Here is a 16972-nt window from a genome sequence, read left to right on the forward strand (position 1 = left end):
AGAGAAACCAAATTATTCCCTAGAGGGGAGAGTGGGAGAATTGCTTCTGGGTCCTGAAGCTGATGGGCCTCCCTTCAGAAAGCCCCTGGCACGAGGGTTCATGGGGCAGGGAATTATGTCACCCCCACCCCAGACTTGATTGTGTGTGTGTGCTCAGTGGGTGGGCAGACCAACCTGGGCAAAGCCATTGCAATAACCCAGGAGGGTGAGCCTGTGCCCTCTCCCAGGGCTCCACTGCTGTTTTTACAATAAACTGCATTGTGGGCCAGTTATGTCTTACAGTGTCTGTTGTATGAGCAGGGCAAAGAACCCTGGCACTAGGTGGGTGAACTCTGAGATCTGTTTATTTAACCAAGAGGGTGTCAAGGGTTCCCAGGCCAACTGGCCTTGGACATTTTGCATGTCTCTGACAGCCACCATAGGCACATCTGCAGGGATCTCTTCCTTGTTCCCTCAGTTTAGGAGAATGAGACCACTGGCATTGCTTAGGGGTATTGTTCTAGGATAGGGGCTGAAAAGTGCAGTACACTGTCACTGCCTGCTGTGGGTCTTAGCACTGGGGAAGCAGGACCAAAATTTAGGGGGTGGTCAGATTGGGGGACTGGGGTGCTGCCTGGTCAGAGCTTATGGAGAGCAGGTCAGGAAATGGAGGTGCTGCAATCAGATTTCTTGCTTCACTTCTCTCACGAGGTTCAACAGTTTGTCCAGTTTGGCGATCTCTACTTCAGGGCCTTTCTTCACCTCCTGACCCTTCTTCTCCTGTAATGAATCACAAGAGGGGTGAAGAGGTGAGGGGTGGGGATGAGAGGAGTGACAAAAGGCTTTGGATCTAAGACATCTGGATTCTCTTTCTAGTTCCTCTTGCTTCTCCATCTAAGCTGCGCACCCATGCTGAGGCCACTATGGTGGCTTGAGATTTCATTTCTTCTTCCTTACTGAATTAGACTACATGGGAGAAGTGAAGGAGGAGGAGATGACAGCCCACAGGGGCTTTCTGGCTTATTTGGCCATAGCCTCTACTAAATGACTTAAGAGATAGTTTTAAAAAATAGAGGATTAGTATTTTGGGGGCTTTGGTAGTGCCTGAGTACATGACCACTCTTGGCAATGAGAGAAAAGACATCCTTTTGGGAGTATCTCTATAGGATGGAGAAAGGACATCTGAGTTATTCCTCCACCCAGTAGCTTCCTTAGGAAGAAGACATCACAGCCCCACTGACTTGGCCTATTTCTTGAGAGGGTAAAATCAACAATCTACATTTCTGTAGTTCTTCAAAGTTTACAAAACACTTTTCTCATATTACCCCTGGGTAGTGGGTAGTACAATGTTATTTTACAGATGAGGAAACAGGCTCAAGAGCTGTGATTTGTTTAGCCTTTCACAGTTTGTGTCGGAACCCTGTTCTGAGTCCATTTCTTTTGACTCTGAGACCAAGAAGCAGGAAGGATGGGAAAGTCTTAACAGAATGGGTTCTAAACAAGGTCTATAAGAATTCACACTGAGGGGATTTTGACTTAGCCATTTAGACCCAATGTGGATCAGACTGCTGAGTTATTCTATTAAACCACTGGGGTTCATGGAGAAATGTGTTAATGGTTAAGAGGATTCCTGGCACTTCTACCAAGACTGACCAGGGTCTGGGAACAAGGGCTTTCCATGGGAATCCAGGTGTGTCACTGATGGGATTGACCTCAAACCTGGACTGTAAATAGACTGGCACCAAAGAGAAGTTATTCATTTTTAGGGGCCAGGAAGAGGAGAGGAAAGTAGCAACATTCTGGTCTCAGACAGATCAGAGGCCTCAAAACCAAAATGAACCCTCAACTAGCTTTATCTAAATATGCCACAGAGGGTCTCCTTGATCAGGGCTGGACTAGATTAGATAGCTTCTCACTTTTCTTCCCACCTGGAGATGCTGTGATTTTTTTGTCTCTCCTTCCTAAGAGGAACCAAACAGGGATGGGTGGGGTCTGGACCACATCCTTCTTCCCTTGAGGAAGGAACTCCTTTTTTGTCTGGCTGAGATAGGGTGACTATAGATATTTTATTGCAAAGAGGGGATGCAGAACAAGGAGGTACAGTCCTGAGCTTTGGGTGGGGCAGGGGCCATGGGACAGGAGAGTTAGGCCTAGACAGAGAGTTTAGAACAAATAGTATGATGGGGAAAAAAAAAACACTGGACTTGCAGGTAGGTGTGTATTAAAATCTTAGTTCTGTGATTTAAGATAGTCTTGGGATGATACATGTCCCAGTCTGTAGCTGGGACTTTGAAAAGGAAAATTAGACAATACTCGGGGGAGAGGGTGGGGGAGATTAATTTTGTGAATCCTTCCTTACAGTAGGAAACTAGATGCCTGACCATAGATGAAGGGTTTGATGGGAGTACTTAATGATTCCTTTTTACAATTGTGTCAACAAGCATTTACTAAGTGTAAGATATTATGTTAAGTGCTTGGGATATGGAGATATACTTGCCTTCAAGTAATACCTGTACCAGGAAATATATGGAAGAGGCACTGAAATATGAAGAATACTAGGAGTAATAATAGTTTAACTCAGTACAACTCCCTGTGATCCCATTTGGAGTTTCTTGGCAAAGATAGTGGAGTGATTTGCATTTCCTTCTTCAGTTTGTGTTACAAATGAGGAAACTGAGGCTAACAGGGTTAAAAGAATTGTCCAGAGTCATACAACTAGTAAGTATCAGAGGCCTTTCTCTTGCTACTATTTTGGTCTATAATTCTACCCCTAGAAGTTGAGGTCTTCGGGTTAAGGTCCTCGAGTTAAGCATTGTCCAAGTGTAAGAAAGTGTTCTCATCCTAGCTCCAGGGTGGAGATCAAGATGGTCTCTACCTTTCTATGTTCCATATATATGAGGTAGTGAAGTAGTGTGGGATGCTTAATCTGTAGACTATAAGACATAGAGAATGGGTTTGCTTCATATACTTGAAAGGGTTGTCACGTGGAAGGGCAAAACTAGAATTAGCAATGGAAGTCACAGGGAAGAAGAAGATTTGGGCTCGGTATTAGGAAGAACTATCTAATAATTACAACTATTTCTGGTGGAAGGTGATGCCTCATGAGGATCCTTCAGTGAAGAGTCCAACCCTGATGATTTCAAGCAGAATTTGCTTAAATTCTCTTTCAAAGATTTTGAATCAATAATTTCATAATATGTATTTTTTGTTTATTTTTTATCTAGAAAGCTGTACATATTTTCCTATTTATGGAAAAATACAGCCTTGAAATATTCATTTATATAATAGCTTACACTTTATCAATACATATCCTTTTGAGAACATTGGTTCATTTGGTTCTTACAGTGAGCTTGTGGAGTCACTGGAGTCATTGGCTTGGAGAGAGAGAACATTTTATTATTCCTCTTTTATAGACTGTGACTTGGGAAGTTAAGTGAGTTATCCAACTAAGTGGCAGAGCTGGGACTAGTGCTTAACGTCATAGGACTTCAAGGTTGTTAGAGACCTTAGAGATCAATCATTTTAGGTCCACCCCTCATTCTGCAGAGGTCTTGGCATTCTAGTGAGCCTTTCCTCCCCACTGCTGGTTCTTATGGAAAGGATTCTTGTTGGGGGTGGCAGTGGCAGTGGTAGTGGAGACTGGGTTACATACTAAGGTCTGTGTCTAATGCTAAGATAATGTGACTGTTGTGATTTGATATGGATATTACATTCCTTGGAAGAAGCTAATTAGAATTACTTTTGTTGTTCAGTTGTATCCAAATCTTTGTGACCCCATGGACCATAATGTCCTTGGAGTTTTCTTGCCAAAGATACTGGAATAATTTGATATTACCTTCTCCAGTGAATTAAGGTAAACAGATTAAATGACTTGCCTAGGGTCATACAGCTACAGAGTGTCTATGGATGGATTTGAACTCAAGTCTTCTTGACTCCAGACCCAGTGCTCTATCCATAGCACCACCTAGCTGCCTCCATATAACAAATAGTAATATTTAATAGATTTTACCCTTCAGGAATGTCTGAATGAGCAATAGATAGAACCAAGGGCCTGAAGTCAAAAAGACCTGGACAAGTCACTTAACCTCCATCTGCCTCAGTATCTTCAAATATAAAACAGATAAAGCACTGGAAAGACAGAAAAGTGAAGATTAAATAAGATAAAATTTGTAAAGTGCTCAGTATAGTAGTCTGCTATTAAAGGTTTATTCTTTCCCCTCCCTTAATTGAGAAATTTCCAGGGCTGTCCCACAGAGGAGGCACATTCCCTGTCAGGCCCCTTGCTTTCTGACTGTTCTCATAACAATTCTTCAAGAGATATCTTTACAAGCTCCTTTTAAAAAGCCTGTGAGATCTGGTAATTGTGTTCCTGGTTTCCAAGTGGAGAACAAAGTACTCTGATAACTGTCAACAAAGTATCAAGTGGAGAAACTGTTTAACAGGCTGACTTGATTAGTCTGCTCTTGAGCAGCTCCAATGGTAGCTTAGAATAAACTGAAGAGGTAGGAGAGAGTATGGGGAGGAACATTGGCTTGCTTTGCTTAAAAATATTGACATATTTGTTTTTGAATCAACTATATTTCCCAATATGCCCCTCGTCCCCCTCCTGGAGAGCTACCCCTTATTGCAAAGAGTGTAATGAAGAGAGGGGAGAGCCAGTTAGGCGACACTAATCAATGCAAAACCAAATCTGACATTAAATGTAGTGCTCCATGCCTACAGCCCCCCACCCTTGCAAAGAAGAAAGGGAGGTTCAATCTCATAACTCTTTTCTGAGGGCCAAGATTAGTCATTTCAATTTCCCATCATTCAGTTTTATTTTTCTGTTGTTCTTTTCTTTTACATTGCAGTCATTGTGTGTATATTGTTTTCCTGTTTCTCATTACTTTTTATCAGTTCAAATGAGTCTTCCCATGATTCTCTGTATTTCATTGTTTTTTAAATTTTTTTTTTATATCACAGAAATATGCCTTTACCTTCCTGTGCCACACCTTTTTAACCCCTGATGGGCAGCTACTTTGTTTCCAGTTCTTTGCTACTACAAAACATCCTCTTATAAACATTTTAATATATATGGGGATTTGTCTTTTTAAAAATTTAAATTATTCCCCTTTTAGGATATATGCCTAGGAGGGAGATCCCAAGGTCAAAGGAGATTTTAGTCATTTTCTTAGCAAAATTCCAAATTGCTTTCCAGAAAGGTCACACCAACTCACAACACCACCTAAAAACATATGACTGTGCCTGTCTTTTCCCCAACACCTCCAACATTGACTCTTCCCATCTTTCATCATCTTTGACAATTTTCTGGATGTAAGGTGAAACCTCATACTTGTTTTAATTTTTCATTTCTCTTACTCAAAATGATTCAGAGCATTCTGTCATATGGTTCTTAATAGTGTGGGATTAATCTTTTTGAAAATTGTATAGTATTGATCACTTATCTCTTGGACTTTGAGTCTTAGATAATCAGTTCCTTATCTGCCTTGCCTGTCAGACCCTTATCAGAGATCATAGTTGATCTCAGATCTAGAGTTGAAAGGGATCTCAGTCACCACCCAGTTTAAACCTCTCCCTTTTTAGGAAGGGGGCAAGGTAATAGGGTTAAGTGACTTGCTCAAGGTCACACAACTAAAGTAATTGTCTGAGATTTTGGTCCTCTTGACTCCAGGGCAGGTGCTCTATCCACTGCACCACCTAACTGCCCCTAACCCTCTCCCTTTTTACAAGTGAGGAAACTGAGGCATGGTTATACTGGTAAAGTAACTTGTTCAGGGTCACAAAGATTAAGAATTAGAGGTTTTTGAACCTCTACTTCTGGAGCAAGTATATCACCCTTTCCCCCATCTGTTTGCTTTGCTTCTTATTCTACTTGTGTTAAGTCTGTGTACAAGCCCTTCAAGTAATAAGTATTTTAAAATGCTTGCTGACTGATACTTTTTTTGGGAGAAAGCTTCTTCACCCCTCCAAATAGTCATCGTTACTACCACCAATGCTCATACAAGACAACATCAAACACTTATTGAGAACTGGTTGGTAGAAGGCTTCAGTGTGTGTTTTTTAGTAGATACTGAGAAATAATCTGAGAAATGAAAACATACATTCAGCTTCCATGGAGAGCTTTTTTAAAAGAAACCTCAGGAGGCATCAGGCATGGAAGGGTAAAGTGGTGAGCAATGAAAAACACTTTTTAACTTTCTTTTTAATGCATACATTTTTAATCTCAAGAAATACTACTGCCTCTGGCACAGTCTCAAGCTTCTGTATGATTAAGTATTCAGTATTATTAAGCTTCTGCAGAAAGAATGCTGAATTTGGAATCTGGTGTAATGTTGGAACATTGGACCTAGAGATAGAGGACCTGAGTTCCAGTACTGCTTGTATGACCTTAATTAAGCCTGTTTACCTCACTGGACCTCAATTTTCTCACCTGTAAAATGAAGGAGTTGCTAGATGATCACTATCTCAGTGATTGTTCTTTTTTATAAAACATAATTTAAAAAATGATATCTTGAGATTCTTCAAGGTCTAATAAAAAAATAACCAAATTTCTAAATTGGAAGGGTCTTCAGTGCCTGTCTAGTCTAGTCTGAAAAAAAAATCTCCTCAACCATAACCCAAGTTGTCAGCCACAAAGGGTATTCATCACCTGTCAGGGTAAACCATTTTACAGTATCTTGGAAAAAGCATCTCTACCTATTAGAAAGGTTTTTCCTTCAATCAGGCCTAATCTCCCTCTTTGCAATTTTTGTCCATTGTTACTGGTTCTGCAGTACAAATCAAAGTGCTCTTTCAGATGGTCCTTCAAATACTGAAGATATCCCTTAAATCCCCCTTCCCCTCAGTTTCTCAGATCAATTCTTATATGAGATTATCCCAAGATCTTTCAATATCCTAGTTGCCCTCCAATAATGTCTAAATTTCTAGTAAACTCTAAGTCCGCTGATACTATGAAAGATCATAAATATGGATTTGCAAGGGTACAAGGGACTTCCAAGATTAACTAGGTTAATCCATAGGCAAATCAAGTCAAATTGACACAGGGAAAGCTGAGAGGCCTCTGCTTGTTGGCTGCAGTACAGTTTTCCAATTTTGCTTCCAGGACATAAAATGCTTTATCCGGTTGCTCTGTTCCCTGGTCCAAGTCCTGCTTTCATAGACATGTAATATATATATATATATATATATATATATATATATATATATCCCCCATGACAGCAGAGTGGGATCATAGTATCTTAGAAATCATCTAATCAAATGCCCTCATTTTTATAGATAAGGAAATTCCAGCCCAGAGTTCACTCAGGTGGGGAGCAGAGTCAAGATTTGAACCCAGATCCCTCAACTACAAGTTCAACATTCTTTGCATGACTTTCCTCTATCTGAAGATAGATGTCACAGCCTATAAATCTCTTTTCCACACTAAACACCCTCTTTCCTTCAACTGTCCTTTCTATGTTAGGATTTACAGACCTCTCAGCACCCTTCCATCCCCTTCTTTTAAAATTCCAGCTAAAGAGTCCCCAAATCCCTGATAACTCATAATTATTCCTATACCAGATCATTGCCCCTCACAGTAAAATTGAACAGAGCCCAAGGTCCACCCTAGATTTATTGATGGTGATAGAAGGTGATTACGATAAAGGGAACCCAAAAGGTGTCAAGACCTGAAGTGGTGTGGGGTTCATGGAGTTGGACCCTTGTAACTATGCCCCCACCAATATATTCTCTATTATTACTGCTAACATTTCATATTTGCATAATGGTGTTTTTTTTTAAACAAATCACTAGGGGCGGCTAGGTGGCACAGTGAATAAAGCACCGGCCTTGGAGTCAGGAGTACCTGGGTTCAAATCCAGCCTCAGACACTTAATAATTACCTAGCTGTGTGGCCTTGAGCAAGCCGCTTAATCCCATTGCCTTGAAAAATCTAAAAAAAAAAAACCAAATCATTTTCCTCACAGACTTGTGAGATAGGTAACACAAGCATTTTTAAGCATGACTATTAATTATTAAAATTAATTTACAGAAGTGTTGGAGTTTCTCCAGATTTCCTTTATGCCTTAGAATACAACATTCCCTTCCCCTTATGCCACAGAATTCAAACCACCTGGCATGAGTCCCTCATTCATCCATTCATTCTGCTTTATCAATATTTTGGGTGAACTACAAAGTTTAGATAAGGCCCCAATCCTTTTTCTCATGGAACTTACATGCTAGAATCTACATAATTTAGATTTAGTTCTGTAGATCTAGGACCAAGACACTTGGAATCTCCAGCTGAGGAAGAGGTGATAGCAATACAGATAATTATAATCTACAATATTATATGGCAAATGCATTAGAGAATATAGGATAAAGGATTTTGTGAGGAATAAGATAGAAGAGGTGGAAAGGCTTCTGGAGGAGTTGGTATTTGCCAAATTAAGCTTTTAAGAATCAAAGCAGGAAAGAGGGCATCCAAGACATAAGGAAAAGGATGGGCAGAGTTGTGGAGAAAAGAAAGTTCAGGACACAATCAGGGAAATTAAGAGGAATAGAAGCTAGGACTTGGGAGGTAACAGTTCCTGATCAGACACCTTGGGGAGTCTTATATCTGTCATATTTTAGGAAGGACATTGATAAGCTGCAGAGCCAGGAGACAGAAACCAGGAGAATGAAGGCCCTTGGGATACTACCTTATGGGAATTGGTTGAAGGAACTGGGAATGTTTAGTCTTGGAGAGAAGATTTAGGGGAGACAGGTATTTAATTATTTGAAGAGCTATTACAAAGGAAAGGAAGCAGACTCATTCTATGTGATGCTGAAGAATAGAACCATGGAGAAGTGGTTGGAGATGTCAAAGAAACAGATTAGGCTTTGTATCAGAAAAAAACTTCCTACTGATTTGAGCTGCTCTCAAATGGAATGTGTTGCCTTAGGGGTTTCCACATCACTGATCAATCAAGGTGATCAATCAAACGTTGACTGTCCAGTTGTGGGATATATTTGGATAGGGAGAGAGAGAGATGATTCTCAATCAACTGTAAGTTGGAGAAGATGCTGCCTCAAGTTTCTTCTAACTCAGAATTTCTGTGGACCTGGACAGAGGGCCTGTCCCATGTGAAGGGAGCACAGAATTTTCTGAGGAGTATAAAATGAGTCCCAATGTTTAGAGCTCCAGACCTCAGTATAAATATTTATATTTGGAGAGAAAAGGGAGATAGGCATAGTCACTGTATTTTTCCTACTTTTATGGGAAGTCCCTGTGGCTGTGGGAAAGGCAAAGGACAGATGTGATTTGTTCCTTCAAGGAGCTTATTTTCTTTTGGAGAAGACTTGATTCAGAAATATGAGATAATTAGAGAATAGGACAAAGCAGACACCATCTTGGTGTCTCCATGACAGGCCCCCTTAGCCTCCCTTTGACCTTGATGTACATGACTGTTCTCCTGGCTCAAACCTGCCTTCATACCTCCCCTGCCTGGCAACCCTTTTTGGCTTATAAAGCAATACAGTGGGAAATGGACTAGATTTGAAGTTAAGGAAGCTGAGTTTGCATTCTGACTCTGCCACTTACTGAGTGATCTAGGGGTTGGATCACATACCTATAAATGAGGTAGTTGAATTAGATGGTTTTCGAAGTTCCTCTTAGTTTTAAATTTGTGCTCCTATAGGTACCCTCTCCCCAACTATATGCATTGGTAGAGGGGGAGACTCAGTCACCCCAGGTCATTGAACACTTGGGTGGGGGAGGAACAAGGAGAGAATAGGCTGGGGAGGAGAATGAAGAAGGTAGAGACAGCTTCTGAGGAGTGGCTTCTAGTAGCTCCAATATGATGATGCACTTTGGAACTCTCTTCGCCTGCATGCCAGGTCTGTTAAACCAGCTTTGAGTCTGCATGACCAGCTGTTTCCTTTCTCATCTAGGGACACATTCTGGGTCTATTCATTTGTCTATCTGTCCTTATAAAGCAGAGACCTTGTTATCTATGTCCAAGCCAGTCAAGCAAATGTCAGGTCCCACTCAGAGTTTATGGGAATGTTGGCCTGGCTCAGCCACCCCCACATCTATGTGCCACCTGTACCCGCTGATTGCTCTGGCGCCTGCCTAGGCCCTGCATGCCATTGGCTTAGTTCCTTGCCCCATGCTGGGGGTAACTGGCACCTCCCCAGCCCTACTGCCATTACTTCCTTTCCCCAGATGCCACCTGGGGTAGCTGGGCCCTCTGCCCCACCTCCTGGCACAGTCTGTACTGACAGCCACCCCCGCCCTGACATAAACCTCCCCCTACCCTGGCATCAATCCTTCCTGTGCCCATGTCTGTCCTGGCATTAATCCCTCACCATCTGGGTCTAGTACTCTGGGGAAGTATAGTCAGTCCATGAGAGACCAGTGAGGGCAGAGATTATTAACTTGCCTTTTAGCTGAATGTGAATCAAAGGGTTGTAGGCAGGAAGAGAAAGGTCCCTGGGGGCAAAAGTGAATGTAATTAGCTGTGGACCTCAGTTTCCCCCTGAATTCTAACTTTTTGCCTTGGAAATCCTGTTCTAAGTGCTAATTCTAAGCTGATATGTACCGTTACTGAAAAAGGATATTACTTTACAAGGCATCATTAACAGCATAATTTTCTTAAAACAAAAAACAAAAAAAAGGTGATTGTTGTATCTATTGATGGGGAGAAGTATGGTGTAGTGGTCACAGAATGGACTTGGAGTCTTTTGTTATTGTTCAGTTATTTCAGTCTGACTTCTTGTGATCCTATTTGGAGTTTTCTTTTCAGAGATACTGAAGTGGTTTGCCATTTCCTCCTCCAGCTCATTTTATAGGTGAAAAAGCTGTAGCAAATTGGGTTAAATGACTTGCCCAGGGTCACACAGCTAATAAGTGTCTGAGGCTGGATTCCTAACTCTAGGGCTGGGGTTCTTTCCACTGAGCAAACATCTACCCCTGACTGGGTATCAGAGGACCTTTATTCTGCCACTTGATGCTAGTTCAAATTTCTATAGTGTACACAAATTCATGTAATACTTTCATCACTGTGTCAGGTAAGTATTGTGACTCCATTTTTACAGATAAGGAAATAGGTTCAGTGACTTATTCTGGCTCATATAGCTAATAAGTGTCAGAGCTAGGGTTTGAAACCAAGTCTCTTCTGAATCCAGATCTAGCACATTTTTTCCTTAAAAAAATAGAAATTAAATGAATAGTTTTCCATTACTAAAACATTTATTTTCTTTCTTACTGTCCTTCCATTTAAAAAAAATAACTTTGCAAGAATATGTCTTTCCAAAAATATATCTCATTGTGTACTTAAGAGTGTATCATTTCTCTGTTGGGGGTGGGTGAACAGTTTTCACTATTCCATCTGTGGGGTTTAAACTTGGAACTTATTTCATTAAGCCAGTTTCAAATTCTAACTCTGACAGATATTGTAATCACAGGCAGGTAACTGGTTTTTTAAAAATGTATTTAAGGCAGTGGGGTTAAGTGGTTTGCCAAAGGTCACATAGCTAGACAATTATTAAATGTCGGAGGCTGGATTTGAACTCAGGTCCTCCTGACTCCAGGGCCAGTGCTCTATCTACTGCACCACTTAGCTGCCCCCTATAGTCAGGAAACTTAACCTTTCAACTTTGCAGGCAACTCTCTATGACTTATCAATTGTAGATTAAGTTCCAGTCTATATTGAGGGAGAGAGTACCTTATGCAAATAAAATTAAGGGTCTTCCTCAAAATAAAGGGGGCTAGGTGACATCAAGGATCCTATCCAGCTCTAAATCTTAGGATTCTAGGAAATGTGCAGAAAGCTGGGAAAGGATCAAGGTACAAGTAGCCAGGAACTTGACCCAGGAAGGGAGACTCAGGAAATTTACCTCTACATTTGTCAATGAGTTGAGAGCCAGAAGAAACCAATGACCAGGAAGCTAAGAGAGGAGAGAATCCAACTAGGAGGGTCAAGAAGAATCTGCTATTTTAGGACCAGGAGGTTAGCTTTGGTCTGGTAAAAGGGAAGGAAAGGGTACCAGGTGCACCTAGTCAAAAGCTAGGAGAAGAGGTGAGGAAGAGACAAGCTGTTGCTTAGAACTCAAATAGTGAGGATGCTGAAAAAGCATAGGCTGGGGCGGGGGGTGGGGGGGGTGGGGGGGTGGGGGGTGGGGGTGTCAGAGCAAAGAGCAGATGAGTGAACCTAGATCCACTGAGGTACTAACTGAAGACTGGATTAGTTGGCAAAGCCTAAAGATAGACTGAAGAGGGAGAGAAACCAGGCTTTGATATCAGGAGCTGCCTGGCTCCCTGCCTCCTTTCTTCCTATACCAGCCAGGCATTTTCACTTATCTTAACCTTTGAAATGAGCCAGATTTATTCTGTGCCAAGGATATGGACCAGCCAAAGCATCTCTGTCCAAACTTGTTTACACTGAAATCTGCTCAGGTCTTGGACAACAAGCCTATAGGGTGGGCCTTTGGTTAGGAAGGTCTTCAGTTCAGAATTAAGTCCTATTTCTACCACTGGTTCTCTGGGCCTGTTCCTCATAGATCTCCTTTCCAGATTCTGACCTCCCCTTCCCAGATCCTCTAGTTTGAGAGCTAAAGGCTTTGTTACTCAGTCTTTTAGCTTGACTTTGTGATGGATTTCAGAGTTGGAAGAGGACCTGAAGATCATTTAGGTCAACATTATTTTACTTGCTACATACCTTCCTAAACTCAGTTCCTGCATGTACCTTTGGTATTTTCAGATTTCTTCTTCCTTTAGCTGATTGGTACAGGGCAGTTATCTATAATTTGACTCATTGTACTTTCTAGTCCTCTCAATTCTGATCCCCAAATGACTGCCCCTCTAGAAGTCTAGTTGAAATCATAGTCCTGCCTCCTTGCCATTCAGGGTCTGGCCTCATACTCTGGGATGGATGAGCCAAACATATTCAGAGCCAAGCATCTGGGTCATCCAGAACATCCCTGGTCACATTTCATTAGAGCCAGAGAAACCTGAAACTTGTCCTCTGTGGAAACTTCCTTTTTGTATTTTTTTTTTTGTGGAGGGGGGGGAAAGCTTGTCTCTAGAGAGACTTTTTTATGTCAAGTGTCTTTTTAAAGTTTAATTTATGGTCTTCTTGACAACTTGGGTTCTTGACCTGGGAAAAGGAAAGAAACAAGAGTAGGAAGGAAGGAAAGAAGGACGGAAGGAAGGAAACAATTTCCTAAGCACCTATTATGACATGCTAGATACTGTGCTAAGCATTTTTCATGGGGTAGAGGCCAGGGGGAATGGTTTTCTGACCTGTCAACTGAGGGGCATGTTTCTTTATTTGCCTCAACTCATCTAGGGTGGAGGTGGTGATACAAATGGAGGAGGCCATCCCAAACCTTAGAAACTAGATCTTCAGGTAGACTCTGAGCTCATACCCAAAAAAGTACTATCTAAAGAAAGGCCTGGGAATCTAAGAACCATCCTCTGTGGGAGGAAATGAAACTAGGCAGGGAAATGCGGGCTTTGTGTCAGTACTGGAAATTAAGGGGATGCTGAAAAACAACATCCCAAAACAAAATGCCCATCCGTTCTTGCATGGCACACTCTCATAGGGGCACTTTGACCCCTATGCCCAACCCCCATTAACTCCTAGTGGATTAGAAACCTCATGGAGCCCCTGGGTCATTTCTTTTTCTCAGAGGAGCTGACCCCAGGCCCTTCCTCCTACCATCACTTATCCTAGGTATAGAACTTGCTAGTTACTGATATGAACCCACAGGTACAGCTGGCATTGGCCTGTTGGCTAGCCCTCCTAAGGACAGACAGCACTGATGGCCTTTGATCACTCCAGGATGGTTTGTTTTTCCATAATGCAGAGTGTCACAACCTGAGCCAAAGGTTCTTCTTTTGAGCTTGAAGACCACCTCCAATTCCTGGCAGGACCTGACCCTGCAGTGAGATGGTACCCTTAACCTAGGCTATGCCATCTTAGGTGGGTGGTTTTAATTGAGGTCCCTCCTCCCCATCAGGCAGTGTTCTGGGCAGCTCTTTCTGGTTCTATTGCCAAATTATCTTTCTGGAGATACAGAAAATAAAGAATTCTTATTCCTTTTTCTCTCTTACTAGGGCTGTAGAGATAAGTTCAGGTTTCCATAGCTCTTGTCTTCCTCCCCACCTAGGTTCTGCATGGTGCTTTATTCCATATTTCTTTTAAACCTAATGCTTACCAGTTCTTTTCTGCCTTGGTCTTTGCCCCATCTTTCCAGAAGATGGAAAATGGGATGTTTGCTCCTATTGCCTTTTTTTTTTTTTAGGGAGGGAAGGTTCACCTCCAAGTCCATCTGACAACTTGTACCTTCCCCCTAACCAGAAGTAGGAATGAGAAAGAAGAGGACCAATAGCTACTATTTTAAATGATTATATAATAAAGTATCCATACATTCCTAGCTTCCCACCTACTTGGACACTCAAACACCCAACTCCTTGCACTCTTAGATACCTAGAGGCTCCCCTCTTTAGGGGAGACAGAAAGGAGAATTCACATCAGGATTGGACTGGGATCCCTGCCTGTAATATATATTATAACCTGTCTTCTGTTTTCATTCCCAGAAGCCAATGTGAAGGGCCAAAGAGAGAAGAAAGCTGGAGGCACATTCATTTCCCTCAAATAATAGGAATTTCAGGGATGACCTCTACCATTTCTGTCCTTCTCTTTCTTCAGCCTATGCTAGAGATCCAGTTCAGGGTCTTGTACATGTGTAGTACCTATTTGTTGAATTGAATGAATGGATATCAGAAGCTCTAAAATATGTAACTTCACTACTTTCTCCTCAGTGCCTAACACCCTCAGGAGATGCACAGGTCTTAGGAGTCCTTCAGACTGGCCTTCTAATAGCCTTATCAGGACACATGCCCCTGGGCAACATGGTCTAGGTTTGGGTAAGGGAACTGGGAAAAGGAAGTTTCTGGTTGGAATTTTGTCTTTGGTCAAGGTTTTGATATCCTGGACTGCTGGCTTTTACTGGCTGAAAGAACGCACCATTTTCCCTGAACATAAACCTTGGAATCAGAGGATGTGGATTTTAATCTTGATTCAAACATTTACTACGAATATGATTGTGGACCAAATAACTTAAATTTTCTGGGCTCCATTTTAAAACGAGGGGATTGGATTAAAAAATCCCTAAGGTCCTTTCCAAAGCCGAGAGCCTAGGGAAACCCCTGGTTTCTACCTTTTCTCCTTTTGAGGTCTAGTGTACTGATACAATGGAATCTTTTCCTTTTTTCATATTAATAATAATGTTTGTCCTTCATTCTCAAAGAAGACCACGACATCAGGGAGGTGATACCTTAACAAGCATATGAATTGGATTTGAGTCATCAGCTTCACTTTCTCCTCCAGAACCATCTGAGTCCAGTGGCCAGATATGAATCAAGATGATTGGAGATGGCCCTGGATATAAGGCAATCAGGATTAAATGACTTGCCCAGGGTCACACAACTAGCAAGTGTCAGAGACTGGATTAGAACTCCTGTCCTCCTGATTCCAAGGCCAGTGCTCTATCCACTGCTTTGTCCTTTATAATGCGTTACTTTATAACTCATTATAAAGAGTTATAATGTTCTAGAGATATCAGCAGGGTGTTCAGACACAATGGAGCGTGTGGGGAGCATGCTGGGTTTAAAATTGGGAGATGAGAGTTCACACCCAGCTTAGATGCCTGACCTTGGACCAATTGCCTCACTTCAGCCTCCATTTCCTCATTGTAAAATAGGATTGGTTATGCTAGCATGGCCTATCTCATTGAGTTGTGGGAGAAATGCTTTGTAAACCTTCCAATGCTTTAGAACCAAGAACATTTTTTTTTTTTTTTTTTGGAGCAAGCAATGGGGGAAAAGTAGGTGATTGGAGATTAGAGAAGGATTAAGCAAATTGTGGTACATGAGTACCGTGGAATAGTATGCTGTAATAAAGAATATGAAAAATTCAAAAAGCAGGGAGGAGTAATAAACTGATGAGATGTGATCTAAGAAAACAATATACACGATAATAATATAAATGAAAGAACAAAAACCAATCTGAATGCTTTGTAATTAGAACAACCAAAAGCTTAGCCCTAGAGAAGGATTGAGGAAACATATTTTCCTTCCTCCTTTAGAGGGTTATGGGTATGGAAATTTTCATACACTCTCAGATAGTGTTGATATATTGGTTAGTTTGCTGAACTACTCCCCCCTCCCCTTTGTTTTTTTTATTCTTTGTTACAAGGGATGGCTCAGTGGGTAGGGGAGGAAAGAAAGCTATATTTGACAATGAAAGTGAAATAAAAATAAAAGTTATCTATAAAAATTTAGAAAAAGGGAAGTGAGCTATTTTTAATCACCTCTCAGCAGCTTAAAACTTAGATTTGCCTCAGCAGACCTGCCTAAATGTTGGATAGATGTTAGATGTCCCCTGCTCTTGATTGGGAAGAAAAAGGGGTAAATTTGGTGTTGGGCTGAATTATTTTTCTAGGTAGTGGGAGGAACTCTAATATCATCTTTTGAATTACCTTCTAGTTCTCTTTGAGCATAGGAAGGGAATTAACTAATGATTAAGGAAGTATGGAGTGAGGCATCAAAACTGGAGTCATAATCATGAAATTTCCTGATTAACTGAAAGTAAGTCTGGGAATGTAAACCACTTAGCCAGTCTGGTCCAAGTTATTCAGGTATGACAATCTCAAATCTTCAAATCTGGTGGGAGTGATGCTGATTCCAGGATAATGGACTCCAGTCATAGGGAATCATGGGAGCCACACAAGGATCAGAAAACTTTACCCTTAGAAGATTTTTAAGTCAAGAGGGTTTCTCTTCCCCCTCCCCTTCCATTTTCAAACTGCCAGAAATCTTATTTTTTATATTTATGTATGCTATTCTCTCTCCTGACTTTCCAAAAACACACTTTTTGGCCTAGAGTATGTGGTGTCAAGAATAAAAAGAGAAAAAAAAGCGTGGGTGCTAGGACCAGGTGCTGAGTTACAGTGGCAATGGAGTAAGAAG

The 16972-nt window shown here is 41.4% G+C and overlaps 1 protein-coding gene across 3 annotated transcripts in view; it reads right to left on the reverse strand.

Moving 5' to 3' along the window:
- Positions 1–326: 326 nt before the first annotated feature.
- Positions 327–16972, reverse strand: part of DNAI1 (dynein axonemal intermediate chain 1) — a 258163-nt gene continuing 241517 nt past the window's right edge. For all 3 annotated transcript variants that reach the window (XM_074196569.1, XM_074196568.1, XM_074196570.1), the window contains exon 20: positions 327–759. In XM_074196569.1, the coding sequence (XP_074052670.1) occupies positions 661–759 (99 nt within the window). In that variant the 3' untranslated portion in view covers positions 327–660. The remainder of the gene's footprint in view (positions 760–16972) is intronic.

Source organism: Macrotis lagotis, chromosome 8 (assembly GCF_037893015.1).
Source record: "Macrotis lagotis isolate mMagLag1 chromosome 8, bilby.v1.9.chrom.fasta, whole genome shotgun sequence".
NCBI lineage: Eukaryota > Metazoa > Chordata > Mammalia > Peramelemorphia > Peramelidae > Macrotis > Macrotis lagotis.